Raw genomic sequence first — 14,372 nt, 5'->3', positions numbered from 1 at the left:
TCCCAGATCCCATCTCCCCGTCTCCCTCAGTGTGACTGTGACTGCGAGAGAGGTGTCGAGGCTGCCCGCTGTTTGCGCGGCGGCCCGTCTGTCCTCTCCCTTTTTTCTACTTGTCCACTTTCCATCTGTGTGCTGCGGGCTGCGGATTTAGGTGAAAATGGTGTGGCGCGTCCGCCAGTGAGCTACTGCTGTCCTGTTTTTATGTCGGACTGTGTTGTTCTTCACGATGATTCCCCTTCCCCACATCCCCCCCGCCACTCTCCGGACTGTGTTTCAGCTGCCAGGAGTGTTCTCATTGTACACGGTGATTATAGAAGGGGGGACATTCATCATCAACTGTCGGACTTGGGGGCTCAGGACCGGGAGCTATAATCTAAAAGAGGCTAGGAGTCAGGAACCAAGGGCTATCCAAGGAATCAAAAAAGATTCCCAGAGAGATGAGCAGGGCCTGTGGGTTTTTCTCTGGCCTCCTCTTTGTCTGTGTGTCTTTCTCTCAGGTTTTGCACACAGCGCTCATGTGACGGCTAATACATATCATCTGATTTGTGAAAAATTGTGGGCTGGAGCTGCAGAAATACTCTGATTATTTGGCTGTTAAATGTTGTTTATTGCACTGAACAATCCTTAGACTGAAAGACATACAAATCCCTCATGCAAATCAAAAGACGGATCAATAGCGTAAAAGTATACTAAAGTTTTAAAAATTCATGGTTTCAAAGCTGCAGACATCTTAAAGTTTTACTATGAATTTGCCCCTCACCTACTGCTAGAATTTATTTACCATAAAAAAGCAGATTTTTTTTTTTATTAAGTAGAAATTCATACAACTCATACAACTGAAAAAAGGTAGGTATTTCATAAGCAAATTAGCTACATTTGCCATAACTTCACACAATTCCCACTAGTAGACTGCTGCAAAGCTCTTCCAATGTGATCATTGCTTTGTGTTGAATATGCATCAAAAGGCATTAGTGGTATACACACATCACCTTGGCTGTGTGGTGGTTTGAAGATCATGTGCGTAATTCTACAAGGCGCTAAAGTCGGGAGTGGGTGACGTTGTACAGGTGTTTGGAACAATACAGTGCTGGTTCTTCCCCACTTGTTGCTGCACACTGCTGGCCAGCAGGCTCAAAGAAGAAAACAAGATTCCCTTGCTTAGAAGAAAGACAGATTCAGCTATTTGGAAATATTATATAAAACAAACAACAACAACAAAAAAAAAAACAATCAGTCATACTATCCTGTATTAGCCTTCACATTTTGATCCATTTATAAACCAATCTACAGATTTTTTTGGACATTTTAATAATTCTTCCCCATGAGCACCATCGTTTTCACATGTCACACAACTCAAATGTTGCAGCAGAGACTTACTCATAATGTTACATAATCTCATACAGTGCAGGGGCCTTACTTACCTTAGACATGCAGTGGTTAAAACTGAAAGTGAAACTTAATCCAACAAGTTAACTTGCTAATTGACAGCAAACGTTGATATTCTGTGCAATCAGTATGTAAACTCTTTTCTGTTTTAATGTAACAAACTTCAGTTTTAATTTTTATTCAATGTTACCTCATACGTATTGTAAATCATAAAGAAATTGTGATTTGCAGTGCTCATTTTCCTGTTTAATCCTCTTAAACCCCTGTTACATTTAAGTTAAACACAGCTGGCTTCCTGTTTACCTTGTTGAACTGTTATTGCACAAAATGCAAAACTTTATAAAGACTTAGATGGATAGGCCTCCAACATCATTCAGCTGTACATTGTGTTGAGTAAATGAGCAAGTCTATGCCGTATTATGAATACTTTTTTTTTTCTTCTAATGAAATGTAAAATGTGAGTAACAGGCCTTGTGTGGCATACAAATGCTAGAAAAGAAAAAAAAAATTAGTGCTCCTAAAGCTAGTCCCTTTTGCTGTTGTTATGACTCATGGCCGTCCTCACTCCTCGGATTGCATAAACCTTTTATGTAATGGAACACTGTGGGAAAGCGATATTGAGTGGAAGATAAAAATGGGAAGAGAAAATCAAATATTTATTCTGAACTTTTGGATTTTGTCTTCCATTAAGAGCAGACGAATTCCAGCAAAAACTCCTAAATCGTGTGTCGTGTGTGTGTGTGTATATATATATATATATATATATATATATATACATATACATATATATATATATATATATATATATATATATATATATATATATATAAGCTTACCTAAAATGCATCATTTAAACTGAGTATCTTGGTGTCTAATTTGGGTTCTCATTGCTGACACGGGGTAAATGCGCCGCTGCTGAGACACATTATGCATAACGTCTCTAATATCCTCACGGTGTGGAATCCCCCTGGAGGAAGATCTTGGTTCGTCTCTGCTGTTTACCATTTCTGAGTTACGGTCTGTGCAACATCAAAAGCCCACCATGACACCTAACACAGACTGTAGGGTTCCTGTGGGTGTTTGTGTGTGTGCGCGTGTGTGTAAGTGTGTGTGTCTGTGTGCGTGTGTGTGTGTGTGTGTTGTGTGTGGGGTTGTTGCTCCCTATGGAGTTGGCTTTAATATTGGTCCCTGGTGAGAAGTCCGACTCATGATCGACAACCATGCAAATGGACAAATGCCGTCATCCCATATCAGACTGCAGCACCACACTGTAATTTTATGCAAATTTATAAACCTCTAGGACCATGCATGCATTAATTTTTATTTGTGCATGCGTCTTTATGTTTGTGTGCGACTGGCAAAAAAAAAGAAAAAAAAAACTGACTGCAAAACTGAAAGGAGAAAAGAGAAGTACTCTTGTAGATGTGTAACATGTAGCACAATTTACCAGAGCAAGGTGTCAATAGGAAGTATTCATTCATTGCTAAGTTGTTGAAACAGAAAGGTCATTGGTGCTGCTGTTGAGAACGTTTTCGCCGAGATATAATTTGTTAAACTGAGAGAAGCTAAACACGAAGCAAGTTGTTTACTATTAGTCTGTCCATTGAGTTGTACAGATCTATATGCCGCTCCATAATGTAGGCTGGCTGATTGCAAAATGTTCCCAGGGGTCAAAAGGTTAGCCAGGTAGAGAAATCCCCTTGGTAAGGAAAATTCTTGAAATGAAGTCACTGTTATTTGGAGTTTAGAAGTACCATTTTCAACCAAGCTGTTTATGTTTTGTTTTCTGCTTTTATCTTGTGCTTTCATCTGGATAGTATTTAGCAGTATTACACACACATCCATTGCTGATGGAGGAAGATGCTATACAGAATAGTCTCCTCTGTAGAGCACCCTCAAATTCGGAGGAGGGGTGGGGGGGGGGGGCAGTGCATGTGTATGCAACTCAAATAGAAGTTTTGATAGATCAAGTAAAAGTTTAGCTGATGATTGATGCTTGTCTGGCAAATAGTTTAAGTGAATGATACATTGAAACCTTTCAAGCTGCATCATCAACGTTGATCAATTTGGTCTTCTGCCACTTCATGTTAAGTTTAGAAAAGTGTTAAGTGTTAGCATCTATTTGCTTTACGCAATGCTCCATAAAACACCCCAACATTTTCATGGCATCTTTTTGAACAGCCTTTAAATGTTACAAAGATTTTAACGGAAATCTTACTGTATTTTGAAACTAAAATAGCACGGGATGGGTTGCAGGATGGTTTTAGCTTAAAAGCTGGATCATCGTTGCCCTTTGTGACTTTTTATTTAGAACCCAATACCTCCTTGTTGGACCATTTGTAGACCATGGAGGAGCACAAAGTTTTTTTTTTTTTTTTGTTTTTTTTTGTCAAGATACAGTCTTTAGAAAACCTGCAAAAAAGTTCTTGTAACTTCTTGACTTTCCCGAATTTCCTTTTCAAATTTTACATGGGCAAATTTCAAACACTTTCACAAAGAAGAGAACAGAGGTGAGCAAGTCCGGTCCTCGAAGATAAGTGTGCTGCATGTTTCGGATGTTTGATTGCTTGATCCCAGCTGAATCAAACGGATGGCTCATTATCAGGCTCCTATAGGATTTGGTGACAGGCTTCAGAGTTAAATTAGCTATTTGGTTCAGTTTTATCGGAGCAGGGACAGACCCAGCAGATGCAGAACACCAGCCTCACAGGACCCTGTGTTCCTCAGCCCTTCTTTAAAACATGGTTAGGGCTTCTCTGAAAGTCTTTGAAATCAAACTTCCCAGCTCACGAAAGGATTGCAAGACTGAGGGCTTAGCTTTCACAAGCGTACCGTACAAACTGAACCGCTTCATGACTTCTCTGTTGTCTTCCGCGGTCATCCTTATCACGACATCGCTCATCCTCCTGCCCTTGCATCCAGGAAGTTATCATCTTTTTTCAACGTTCGTGAAAGTTTCACTTGAAGGCGCATGGGGGGGATTTACCTTGAGGAGGGGAGTTGCTTTTCTACATGAAATGGATATAACTGTTAGGTGAGGGTCATCTCTTTATCCTTGAGAAACTAAGAATCCATTCATTGGCTGGGCTTGAAAACCTGACTGACGCAAATGGATCATTGGGAATAGAAGTGTCCCAGCAGTAATTATGTTACAACACTGCTACCGCACACTACCACAGAGGTGGGATGGGATGAGTAGGGAGGGGGGCTTCTTTTAGTCTTGTCTCCCTTACGTTTTTCTACATAGTTAACATAGTCTCACTCTCGCGCTCTCTCTGCGTTCTTCTTATCTTCTTTCCATTTCTCTTTCATGGAAACAGTTGCTATCAGTTCCAAACGCTCTTGTGGTGCAGTGGAAACTTTCTGACTGGCATCCATCCATCTCTGTTGACTCTTAAAAATAGGAGTAAGTTTGTTGCCGATCGTGTTACCTATTTGTCACTCTAGATCCCTGCTCCCAGTGCCTTAAGGGGACGGGAAAAAAAGCATCTGTTTCATTTTTTTTCTTTTTTTTTTTTGTCCTGCTTTCCGGGGCTCTGTGGCTCTAAGTCAGTTAGAAAGGAGACATGAAATTAATGTAATGTCAATGGCGTTTTCTCATGAAACCCCCAAGGCACTTAGTCAAAGTCACCTTGCATAGTCCTCTCATCCCCTGACAGTACTCCGAGAGTGAGATGGAGGATGCCTGTCTGGTAAGGCTGTCAGCATAGGATGTCCTTCGGTTATTGGTTGTTATATCCACTCATCGTCATTCGTGTTTGCTAGATTGGATCCATGTCCGGTATTTATCTGAGGGTAGCGATGTCGTTTTCATTCAGCCGCCTGCACAATGTAGCCCATATAGTCATGTAGATATATATCTGTATGTACATAGATATACCATGAAACGTTTTCTTGGTGGGAGTAGGCTCATCCTGTGGGGTTTTCTCTCCCTTTCTTGTCATTTTGGAGGTGTTAAGTAGCTTTCTGTCTCCTGGTCCCTGTCTTGCAGCACCATCCCCCCAGTCCAAGCAAGGTGCTAGCAGCATGGAGGATTGTTTGAACTTGCATTGATCCAATGTGGGATTACAGTTGGGTCATCGGAGAGTTGGACGAGCTCTCAGTCATCAGGGCAGATTAACCACTCGCTGTCTGCTTGGCTGCCATTTCAGTGGAGGCTCTAGATGCTGGCTTTTTGGCCGTCCCTGCTGTGCCGCCTTTTGAACAGTGCACTTTTGCATCTTAATTGAATCTGTAGCAAACTGACTGATAATGGCTGGGTGACACTTGACAAAAATAGTGCAATTGTAATTTGCAAGCTATCTCTTTACAATTTTCCAGTTCACACTGTGTAGTCTAGATGTACCAATTGATCGGCCAGTTTTCTCTTGATCTGCTTCGATCAGTGATCTTAAGGTTAAATACTTGAACAATATTATTTTCATTTAATGCATAAAAACCAAGAACTACCACGGTTTTCAGTCTATAAACCAACAATATATAGTTTGATGCACTGCTTTAAACAGAAATCAGATATAGCTTAGAGACATGTAATTTGACGCAGGAATGGGAATTATGTTTTAGGTTCTCCATTTTCTATCGAGTTCAAAACTATTATCGTTATTAGAGCTGCACAGCATCTTGAATCACAGTTGTCATCTCTATATCAGTGTTTTCAATATGGCAATCTTAACGTACGGCTTTAATGCGGCTTTGTGAACATATTTGGACAGTCTGATGGACTTTCCCTTTTTCTCATGTCCACACATTCAATGGATTCTAGTGGCTGAGAAGTTCATAGTGAAGGATTGCAAAATTGTGATGCCTGAAAACAAAGAATAGTATGAGACAAATGTGAGTTCATCTCTGTTGATACCAATGTTGCAATAGCCAGTAATAATATCACCGTCATGTCATATCCTGACATCGAACAACCCTGACTTTTTTTTAAAGAACCCACTGCTTATTCTTTTCTCTTTTATGTCTCACAGTCTTTAGAAGACTATTGAGACCTCAAGGAAAACCACAAAATAGTATCGACCAAAAAAGACAAAAAAAAAAAAAAAAAGTTTTCAGTGCATCTCTGGTACGATCTAACACCTACGTACAGGATCCATACCACAGTCATTCAGGTCTTTCCTTGAAATGTTATTCTAATCGTGTTCTGTATGAGAAATGACACCCCCAGCATTGCCGTACAGAGAAAAGGGAAGTGCTGCAGAATCTCTAGGTTCTGCAGACATGTCCCCTTTTACATTTCTCAAAGGCTCTTGTTTCACTTTTTTTTTTTTTTTTTTTGTTCGAATGCCCTTGCAATAGCTCTTATTAATTATATCTCATTAGTCGCCTTGGAAACGGAGGTGAAGGAATGTATAGTTTGAGTTCAAAGAAAAAAGAAAGAAAGAAGGAAAGAAAGAAAGAATGAAAGAGAAAAAAAAGATGGAAATGAAGGGGAGGGCTAAGGAGAAATAAGAGAAGGAGAAAGTGGTTGTTGAGGGATCAGCCGCGTGTCAGATTAGTATCGGGAGACATTAACACTAGTGATGCTGCGAGGGCCACAATCCTGCCTTTCACTGCTGGAGAGGGAGATAAGCACGCTCTCACAAAAGCGCAAGAGGGAGAACGCAAGAGAGGCTTGGCTTGCCTCCACTCCCCTCAGGCCAGCAGCCCCATTTACAGGTACAGCACCTCCTGATGAACACACGAACAAAGAGGTGGATGTTCCCTTCCTAGCGCAGTCGTGTCAAGGCGCCTTTTAAACACCACAACGGATTACGGCTGGCTCACTTGTGCTCCTCAGTCTGCCCCGAAGGCTGATCGGAACGGAGTGACGGCGGTGACACTTTGAGTTTGATACACCTAAAAGCAGTGTCACGGATTATTTCGCAGAATCCTTTTTATCAATTCACTTTCGGATTACTGCGAGAGGACGTTGGATTCTCCAAAATGTCTTTCTGTCACAATCTAGTTGTTTCGCTGTATATTAGCTTGCGCTGCACGAGTTATGATTCATTCTCCGGCAAACATCGGCGCGTTTGAATAACGCGAGGCTCGCTTTGTCTGCTTTAAAGCCAGGGGCTGACAGTCGCCAGGGCAGATTGTCAAGCCCGTGTAATTATCCATACTGTAATCGCAGAGCGAGGCCACAGGAGATGAGACCGCTGTTGTTGTTTAGTCTCGGACTTGCATTCAGGAAGGTAATAAGTGGAAGGATAAGCGGGGCAGGGAGTCCCGACGTGGTTCCTCCCTTTCTTCCTTTCCCCCCCCCCTGACTCCCCTCCCCATTGAGGGCACACAGAAGGGTCCTGAATAACAGGAAGTGTAGGGGCAGGAAGTCGAGTCTTGTCTGCCCACGACCTGTGGTAGGATACTGAGGCTAACTCAGTTTTTTTTTTTTTTTTTTTGTACAGGAAGCACAACTGTCACAGCTCTTTTCAGTCTTTGGCTGGTGTCCACCAGCTTCACTGAGGCACAGGGATCTTAGCTGCGTAGTTTTGGCTCCTTTAAGCCTGACAGACAGCATACAGCCGATTTCTGTAGGACTTTTGTTTAGTTAGAAACATTGCTTAGTATGTTCAGTTTATTCTTAAATTATTATACCCTCAGGACTTTCACACGTGTTTGTGTTGCAATTGTCATCCTATTCGGTTATTTACCTGTCCCCTCCGTGTAGCTTTAATTAGTCATTCCCCCTCAGTTGTCCCTATTCATCTCCACTCTCCAGCTGCAGCACGTCAGAGTAATGTTTCACCGGTTTTCCGAACCTCTATCATCTCTCCTCAGCTTTCCTCCATTCTCTGTGTTTGGGTCCTTTCACACCAAAATCACATGACATACCTTTTCTGTGACGTTCTTTTTTTTTTTTTTTTTCGAAAGTTTGAGTGAAAGAAAATAATCCGTCTTGTACAACCATACTTATAGACATTTCAAAACTTTGGTACGACCTTGGTTTTTCTTTCCAGTCTGTCGCATTTTGTCATAGAAAAAGAAAAGAAAAATGTCAATTTAATTAGACAAATTCCTAATTTCGAGTTGAAATAGTTAGCAAAATGTTCCATGTGGTTGAAATTCTAACAGGGGAAAGTCAGAGGCTAGTCTCTAACTCCAGTGTGGCTGCTGTGCACGTACCGCTGGGTGATAATCGCAGCTGATGCCGCTACAGTTTTTCTAAGTACCCTTTGCTTCTTGGTCATAGCCGTATATGTATACCGTATGTTTTTGATCATTCTTCCCATATGAGGATGAGAGCTCATAATTTTAGTCGTAGGTGCTTGTTAGCTTTATATATCTGGTAATTAATTTGTGTTTAATTTGCTTATAATTGATTGGCCACTAGTGGTACTAAGACCATGGCTTGACGCAATTTTATGTTTGAGTGGGCACATGGCAACCATGAAGGAAGTAATGTTTTAGCATTTTGGAGAGCAAACACAGGCTTACAGGAGGAGGAGTGAAACAAAGTTCAGGATTCAGTAGCACACCAGGTGTGTCACCAGGTCTCCCAGCATCTCTGTGGTCCACGTTAAAGTCATAGCTCAGAATTATTTAGTGAAACGTTGTTAAAATGTCAATTTGCTACTAATATCTTACCTGAACTGGATATCTCTTGTCTAGTGGCTAGTCTTAGAGGCACCAACACCAAAACAGACTTATGTGGTCTTAAAACAACCTCAAACAATGTGGTCTTAAAACAACCTCAAACAAAAAAAACATCATATGTGTTTCAAGCAAAACTAAAGTGCTATTAAAAGTGACATTTTTGTTGTGATGTGAGTCAAATACATTTTTTATATATTTTTGTTCCACTGCCTACTTTTCTGCCAGGCAGTTGCTCTGAACAGAGATGTGTTTAATGGTCGTCTCTGGCTAATACAAATATATATATGCAGTAGTTCATATAACTGTATTCACATAAGCTGCTGTGATGTTTTGAGATTAGGGTTGTTGGCACAGAAGAAGTTCATATTGGTCATGGACACCCGTGAACTACCTGTTTGCCTCGTAATCTGGGACCAACTAACCTCCGTTCATACTAAATGACAATGCCAAAATAGTTATCTACTGAAGGGAAGCTACTAACTGCTTATACCGTATCAACATAACCCCCACTTCAAAAACCCCGAACTACCCCTCTAAGCAAAGAGACAACAGCGAAGCAGATCCCTGTCACTTGTCCTGCCCTGTTGACTCGCTGCTCTGTTGCTCGTGCAGCATGCTCCGAGCTGCATGTGTGCTGAACAAGGGGGGCATACTTCAGTAAGGCTAGGACTTGTTGTGTTAGTCGTGTGTTATTGACTTTCTGTCAAGCTGACGTGGCCGTTTCTATGGTGACGTGTTCTTTTGCACATTGATTTATGTGTTACAAATGTTAGGTAAGCATCTTTCAGAAGTGCTAGATGGGATTAAATCAGAGTGGGTCAGGTGCACTGGATCATATCAAGGTCTTGTTAATGGTGAGACATGGAGATTGCTATGTTCAAGTCATAGAGAGGCTGAGCTGATGTCCCTTCCCATCTGACATCTATTTGTAAAGTTTATTATATAAAAAAAATAAAAATTCTTCAAATGAGTTCAGAAAGAAATATTGCTTTCAAGGTTTGTTTTTGTATTTGCCTTTTACTGAGTCACCAAAAGGAGCTGGAGCTGCTGTAGGCTGACATCAGGTGAGGGGGACAGTTGTAGTTGTTGGACACAGAGACAGACAGTCGTGGATGTAAATACGAACATATGCCATCGATTGAGACCCACCGATAAACCCGCTTGTCTTTGGATTGTGGAGAAAATCTCACCCTCGGATGAGCGGGAACACTTTCCGCATTTGCATTGCGTCATATTGTATGCGTTAGCCTCTCTGATGGTGAGCTCTTTCTAGGAGAAACTATAGCAAATTAACAACTCCTCATGGGCAGATGCAATTGGAGATTATAAATACACTTATGAAACCACTTGCCACAAGAGTCCCTTGAGCAATCACCCCAGTTGTTAACCTTCATTCAAGAAAAAAAAGATAAAATGCATAATTAATCTAATGTGATATCAAAAGGTTTGCAGAAATATACCTATTATGTCTGAATTTTCTTTTTTTAGAATTTTTTATTGGTACGAGATGTAATGTTATTTCCAGATATCTCTATTTTCTAATATTTTATAATTGCTGATGTGAAGAAGGCAGAGGCACGTCAGATGTACTTAAAGCTAGTTTTAAACTAATTAGACTGGACGGAAAAGACTACAAGTACTAGCAACTTAGCTACCTTAAATTTTCCAAAATCCAGATTTCTTAATAATAGGGACAATCATCTTTTATCTTTTTCCAGTATTGAGTGAACACTGTTTTATCTCATAACTGAACGCCATTTTTCAAAGTACAAGCGACTGTTATTCACTTTTCAATAGTGCATAACATATTGACGTGAAAGCTTTGGCAGTAGTCAAGAGACTTACAGCTTACAGTGTTCACAAAAGTCAACTGTTTGTATTTAGTAGTCGCTATTTTATAATTCAGCCATAGTGAAAAACGTTTTGACATTTTGTGTGCTTTTGCTGTGTTTCGTTCTTTCCTTCTGTACCTGCTGTCACGCTTCTGTCGTCCAACCCTACTCCTTAAGTCTAGACGTGCAGAACACAACAAGTTGTTAGAAATTCCTGCAGTTCCTTTAGGGTTGCTGTTGGCAGACTCTCTGACCAGTTTCTACTTTGTACTTTTTAAAAAAATTCTGGAGAAATCAACAGTTTTGTGTCATTGTTGTCTCACGTTTTCTCCAATTATCAACTGCCTCAATGTCACAATCCGCACCCGTTTATTGTTTTGTTAATTACACTCACCTGCGTTGTTGGTAATTTCCGTTCATTCCCGGGTGTATTTAAGTTCCGGGTTTTTGTTCTGCCATTGTCGCGTTGTCCGTTTACCTTGTTGCTCCCGTGTTGCCCTTGTCCCGTGAGTATTGCATTAAAGATATATCCTTCTAACACTCGCCTGCTGATGTTCTGTTGCAGCTTTGGTACTTCCTCACCCCCAACAATGACAGCGATGGTGTATATATAGATATGTATAAATGCTGTAGATTTGTTTCGTTGACTTCTCCTGACTGATGTCAGCTCACAATGACATTTTTGTGATCCTTTGTAACCTTTCTCTAAACTAAAGAATGCTAAAGAATGCAAATGTTGAAAATCCTAATGGGACAGCTGAAAATAATTTCGGATTAATCTGATTGAAATTAAACTATGGGGAAGAGGTATGACCTAAAAAAAGACTGAAAAGATAATTTTACCAGGTTGTGTACGCTTCATAGCTGTTAAAAGGCTTATACAGACACATACCAGAGCTGTAAGTTTACACTAAATTGCATGAACATCATATTATTTACTGTCATTTATTTTTTTTTTGCACTAAATTCCTGGGATAAACATTCATTTTGCAGGGTACCAGCCCTTTACAGACTTTCTCTGATTTTGGCATGGCACTGTCAGTCTGCATGTTTGAATTGGTGGGAGAAGGAAAACATTGTCAGTCTTTCCTGGTCTGTTGTGATGTGGTTTGATGAAATTCTTGGTGGGGGTTCATGCAGTTCTTTTCCTTGGCTCCGGCAGCAGTGTGTGTGGGTAGTTAGCAAGGTGATCTCAGTGAAGTTTGCCTACAGTGGAGCCCTGATTCAGACAGCCAGACACCATAATGCCCCTTCATCTGTAACCCATAATGACCGTGTGTGACTGGAACTGGTCATTTTCGTTTTCCGTGCCAGTTCAGCCCCCTGTCTTCCTCACCGTGCAAATGCTGACGGCTTCTTATGGCTGGAGTTTTTAACCTTTCCACATTTGTTCTCATACTATGTGGGAGATAGTTGTTTGGACAGTTTCTATTTGCCAGGTGGAAGTGATGGATGTGCCTCGGGGGAGTGAACTGTATCTCTTTTGCACAGAAGCAGAGACAGGGCATCGTTAGATGCTCCCTGGGGCACAGTGTGCCCTAAACTACTGGCCAGGTTACAAGCTCCCGTGAGAATATACCCCTAGTTCTCCTTATAGCTGCTGGATTCTCTTGCAACATTGGATATTTCAACTACCTTAATGTGAATATTGAACTGTAAACCTTCTTAATCATCTAAAAAGCAAAGCAAATGTCCCTCTCCACCCACTTAGACGACATGAAAAACATAGCTGAAACTGATGAACTAGCTCAAGCTGGATCTTCAGCTAACGTAGAAACATTTCCCAACCAGTTCTAAATTCTCTAAATTATACAAATTGAAGTCAACCTTAAAAGTTGCTGGGTTAAAGTCATCTCAATTTGGGTTATTTTCCATACCCCAGTCCTTGGTAAAACATTTACAGATGCAGTGCCATTTAAACATACTACAGTATGAAATTCTCATGGCATGATTACCTTAAGTACAAACACCACTGTTTCATAGTACGCCAGTATTTGCTTGCAAATTTAAAACATATATGCAATATGACATTTTCTTTTACTTTAAACAGAAAAACAACAATGTCCACTGCTGTTAAAAATATAGTATGTTGATTATTACAGTTATAATTTTGGTATCTATAACATTCATGCAAGTTCATTCTGATTTAGATGCAGTTAGTTTAAGGAAATATACAGAATAAACATTCTTAATCTAGTAGTGGTCATTGTGCTTTTTGCTGTTTTGCACAGTATACACAATACAGCTATCCAATGTCTACACCCGCTTATCCATGCAGAGTCACAGGGGGCTGGTGTCTGTCTCCAGCTATCATTGGGCAAGAGACAGGGTCCACCCTGACAGGTCGCATCAGAGGGATAAAACACCATGCATGCACGCACTCACACCTAAGGCCAATTTACAGTAACCATTTAACCAAACAGTGATGTTTTTGGACTGTGGAGGGAAACTGGAGTACCTGGCGAGAATCCACACATGCACAGAAAGACCCAGGACCCTGAACCCAGGACCTTGTTGCTGCAAGGCAACAGTGCGATCAACATGCGCCACTGTTCAGCCCATAACACAACATGCGTTCTGTACTGGCAGACACGCTGCTCGTATCTTGCCAACTGCCATTTTAAAACGACGATGCCGGAATAAGAGTGATTGGTTGCACTCCTACAGTTTTCACACCATGGCTGTTTGTGTTTTGCAATTTCCAGATTAGGCATTATGACCTATTTTCACATCAGACACGGTGCAATAATGCCACCATAAACGCTACATAACAAAGGCTGCTCGGGCAGTCAGAATGTAACTGCATTTGCATTTATGTTCTATTCAAAAGCCTTGTAGATCCTAAATAGAATAGGTTAAAATAACGTGGCTAGGCGCCACACTCTGGAGCATCGTCCAGCTGCCAGACGGCCTTGGATGTTTCATAGAAAATAATGAGGGTGTGTTTCCCTTATCTGAGTACAATCCTAATGTCACTTGTTTGTTTACATGCTGCGTGTTATTCCATACTTCATGGTTTTGCTATAACAAGTCAGTCGGATTCCCTTTATTGAAAATGTAAACCTGACTTTAAATTACTTGACTTGAGGGTCAAGGACAACAGGAGAAAAGATAATAGCATCTGGGTCTAAGACTTTCTCATTGTGCCCGAGAACAGAACGCAGAGCCCTGTGGTGCGTTAGATTACTTAAAGAGACAGTTGAGTGTCAAGTTAACCATTTTATTTTTTTTTCCCTCTCTCTTTCAGATTGTGGTGCGGTGTGCTGAAGAGCAAAGAGTACACTAAGGAGAGTGAAAGCGAGCCCACCAAAAGAGATACTGTTGCACAATGTTCTAGTGGAGTGGGGGAAGAAAGTGTGCTGTTTTGATACTGTTGACGTGTCTGCAAGACCGGAAAGGACACAGCCATGGGGCGGAAGAAGATACAGATCACCCGGATTATGGATGAGAGGAACAGGCAGGTAAGTTGGAGAGACACCAATCTGTTACCCACGAATCTATGTGTAATGAAATATTTCAACCATATTTGGGTAAGCAAGTCTTTCTTACCAAAACCATGCCTATTTATAAACGTTA

At 40.9% G+C, this 14,372-nt stretch overlaps 1 protein-coding gene across 7 annotated transcripts in view; it reads left to right on the top strand.

Moving 5' to 3' along the window:
* The window catches only part of mef2aa (myocyte enhancer factor 2aa), an 87,831-nt gene that overhangs the window by 12,477 nt on the left and 60,982 nt on the right, over positions 1 to 14,372 (top strand). For all 7 annotated transcript variants that reach the window (XM_021322155.2, XM_036150113.1, XM_036150103.1 and 4 more), the window contains exon 2: positions 14,044 to 14,257. In XM_021322155.2, the coding sequence (XP_021177830.1) occupies positions 14,204 to 14,257 (54 nt within the window). In that variant the 5' untranslated portion in view covers positions 14,044 to 14,203. The remainder of the gene's footprint in view (positions 1 to 14,043; positions 14,258 to 14,372) is intronic.

Source organism: Fundulus heteroclitus, chromosome 2, assembly GCF_011125445.2.
Source record: "Fundulus heteroclitus isolate FHET01 chromosome 2, MU-UCD_Fhet_4.1, whole genome shotgun sequence".
NCBI lineage: Eukaryota > Metazoa > Chordata > Actinopteri > Cyprinodontiformes > Fundulidae > Fundulus > Fundulus heteroclitus.
Note: the sequence above shows the minus strand (reverse complement) of the source record. Positions and strands in the feature narration are given on the sequence as shown.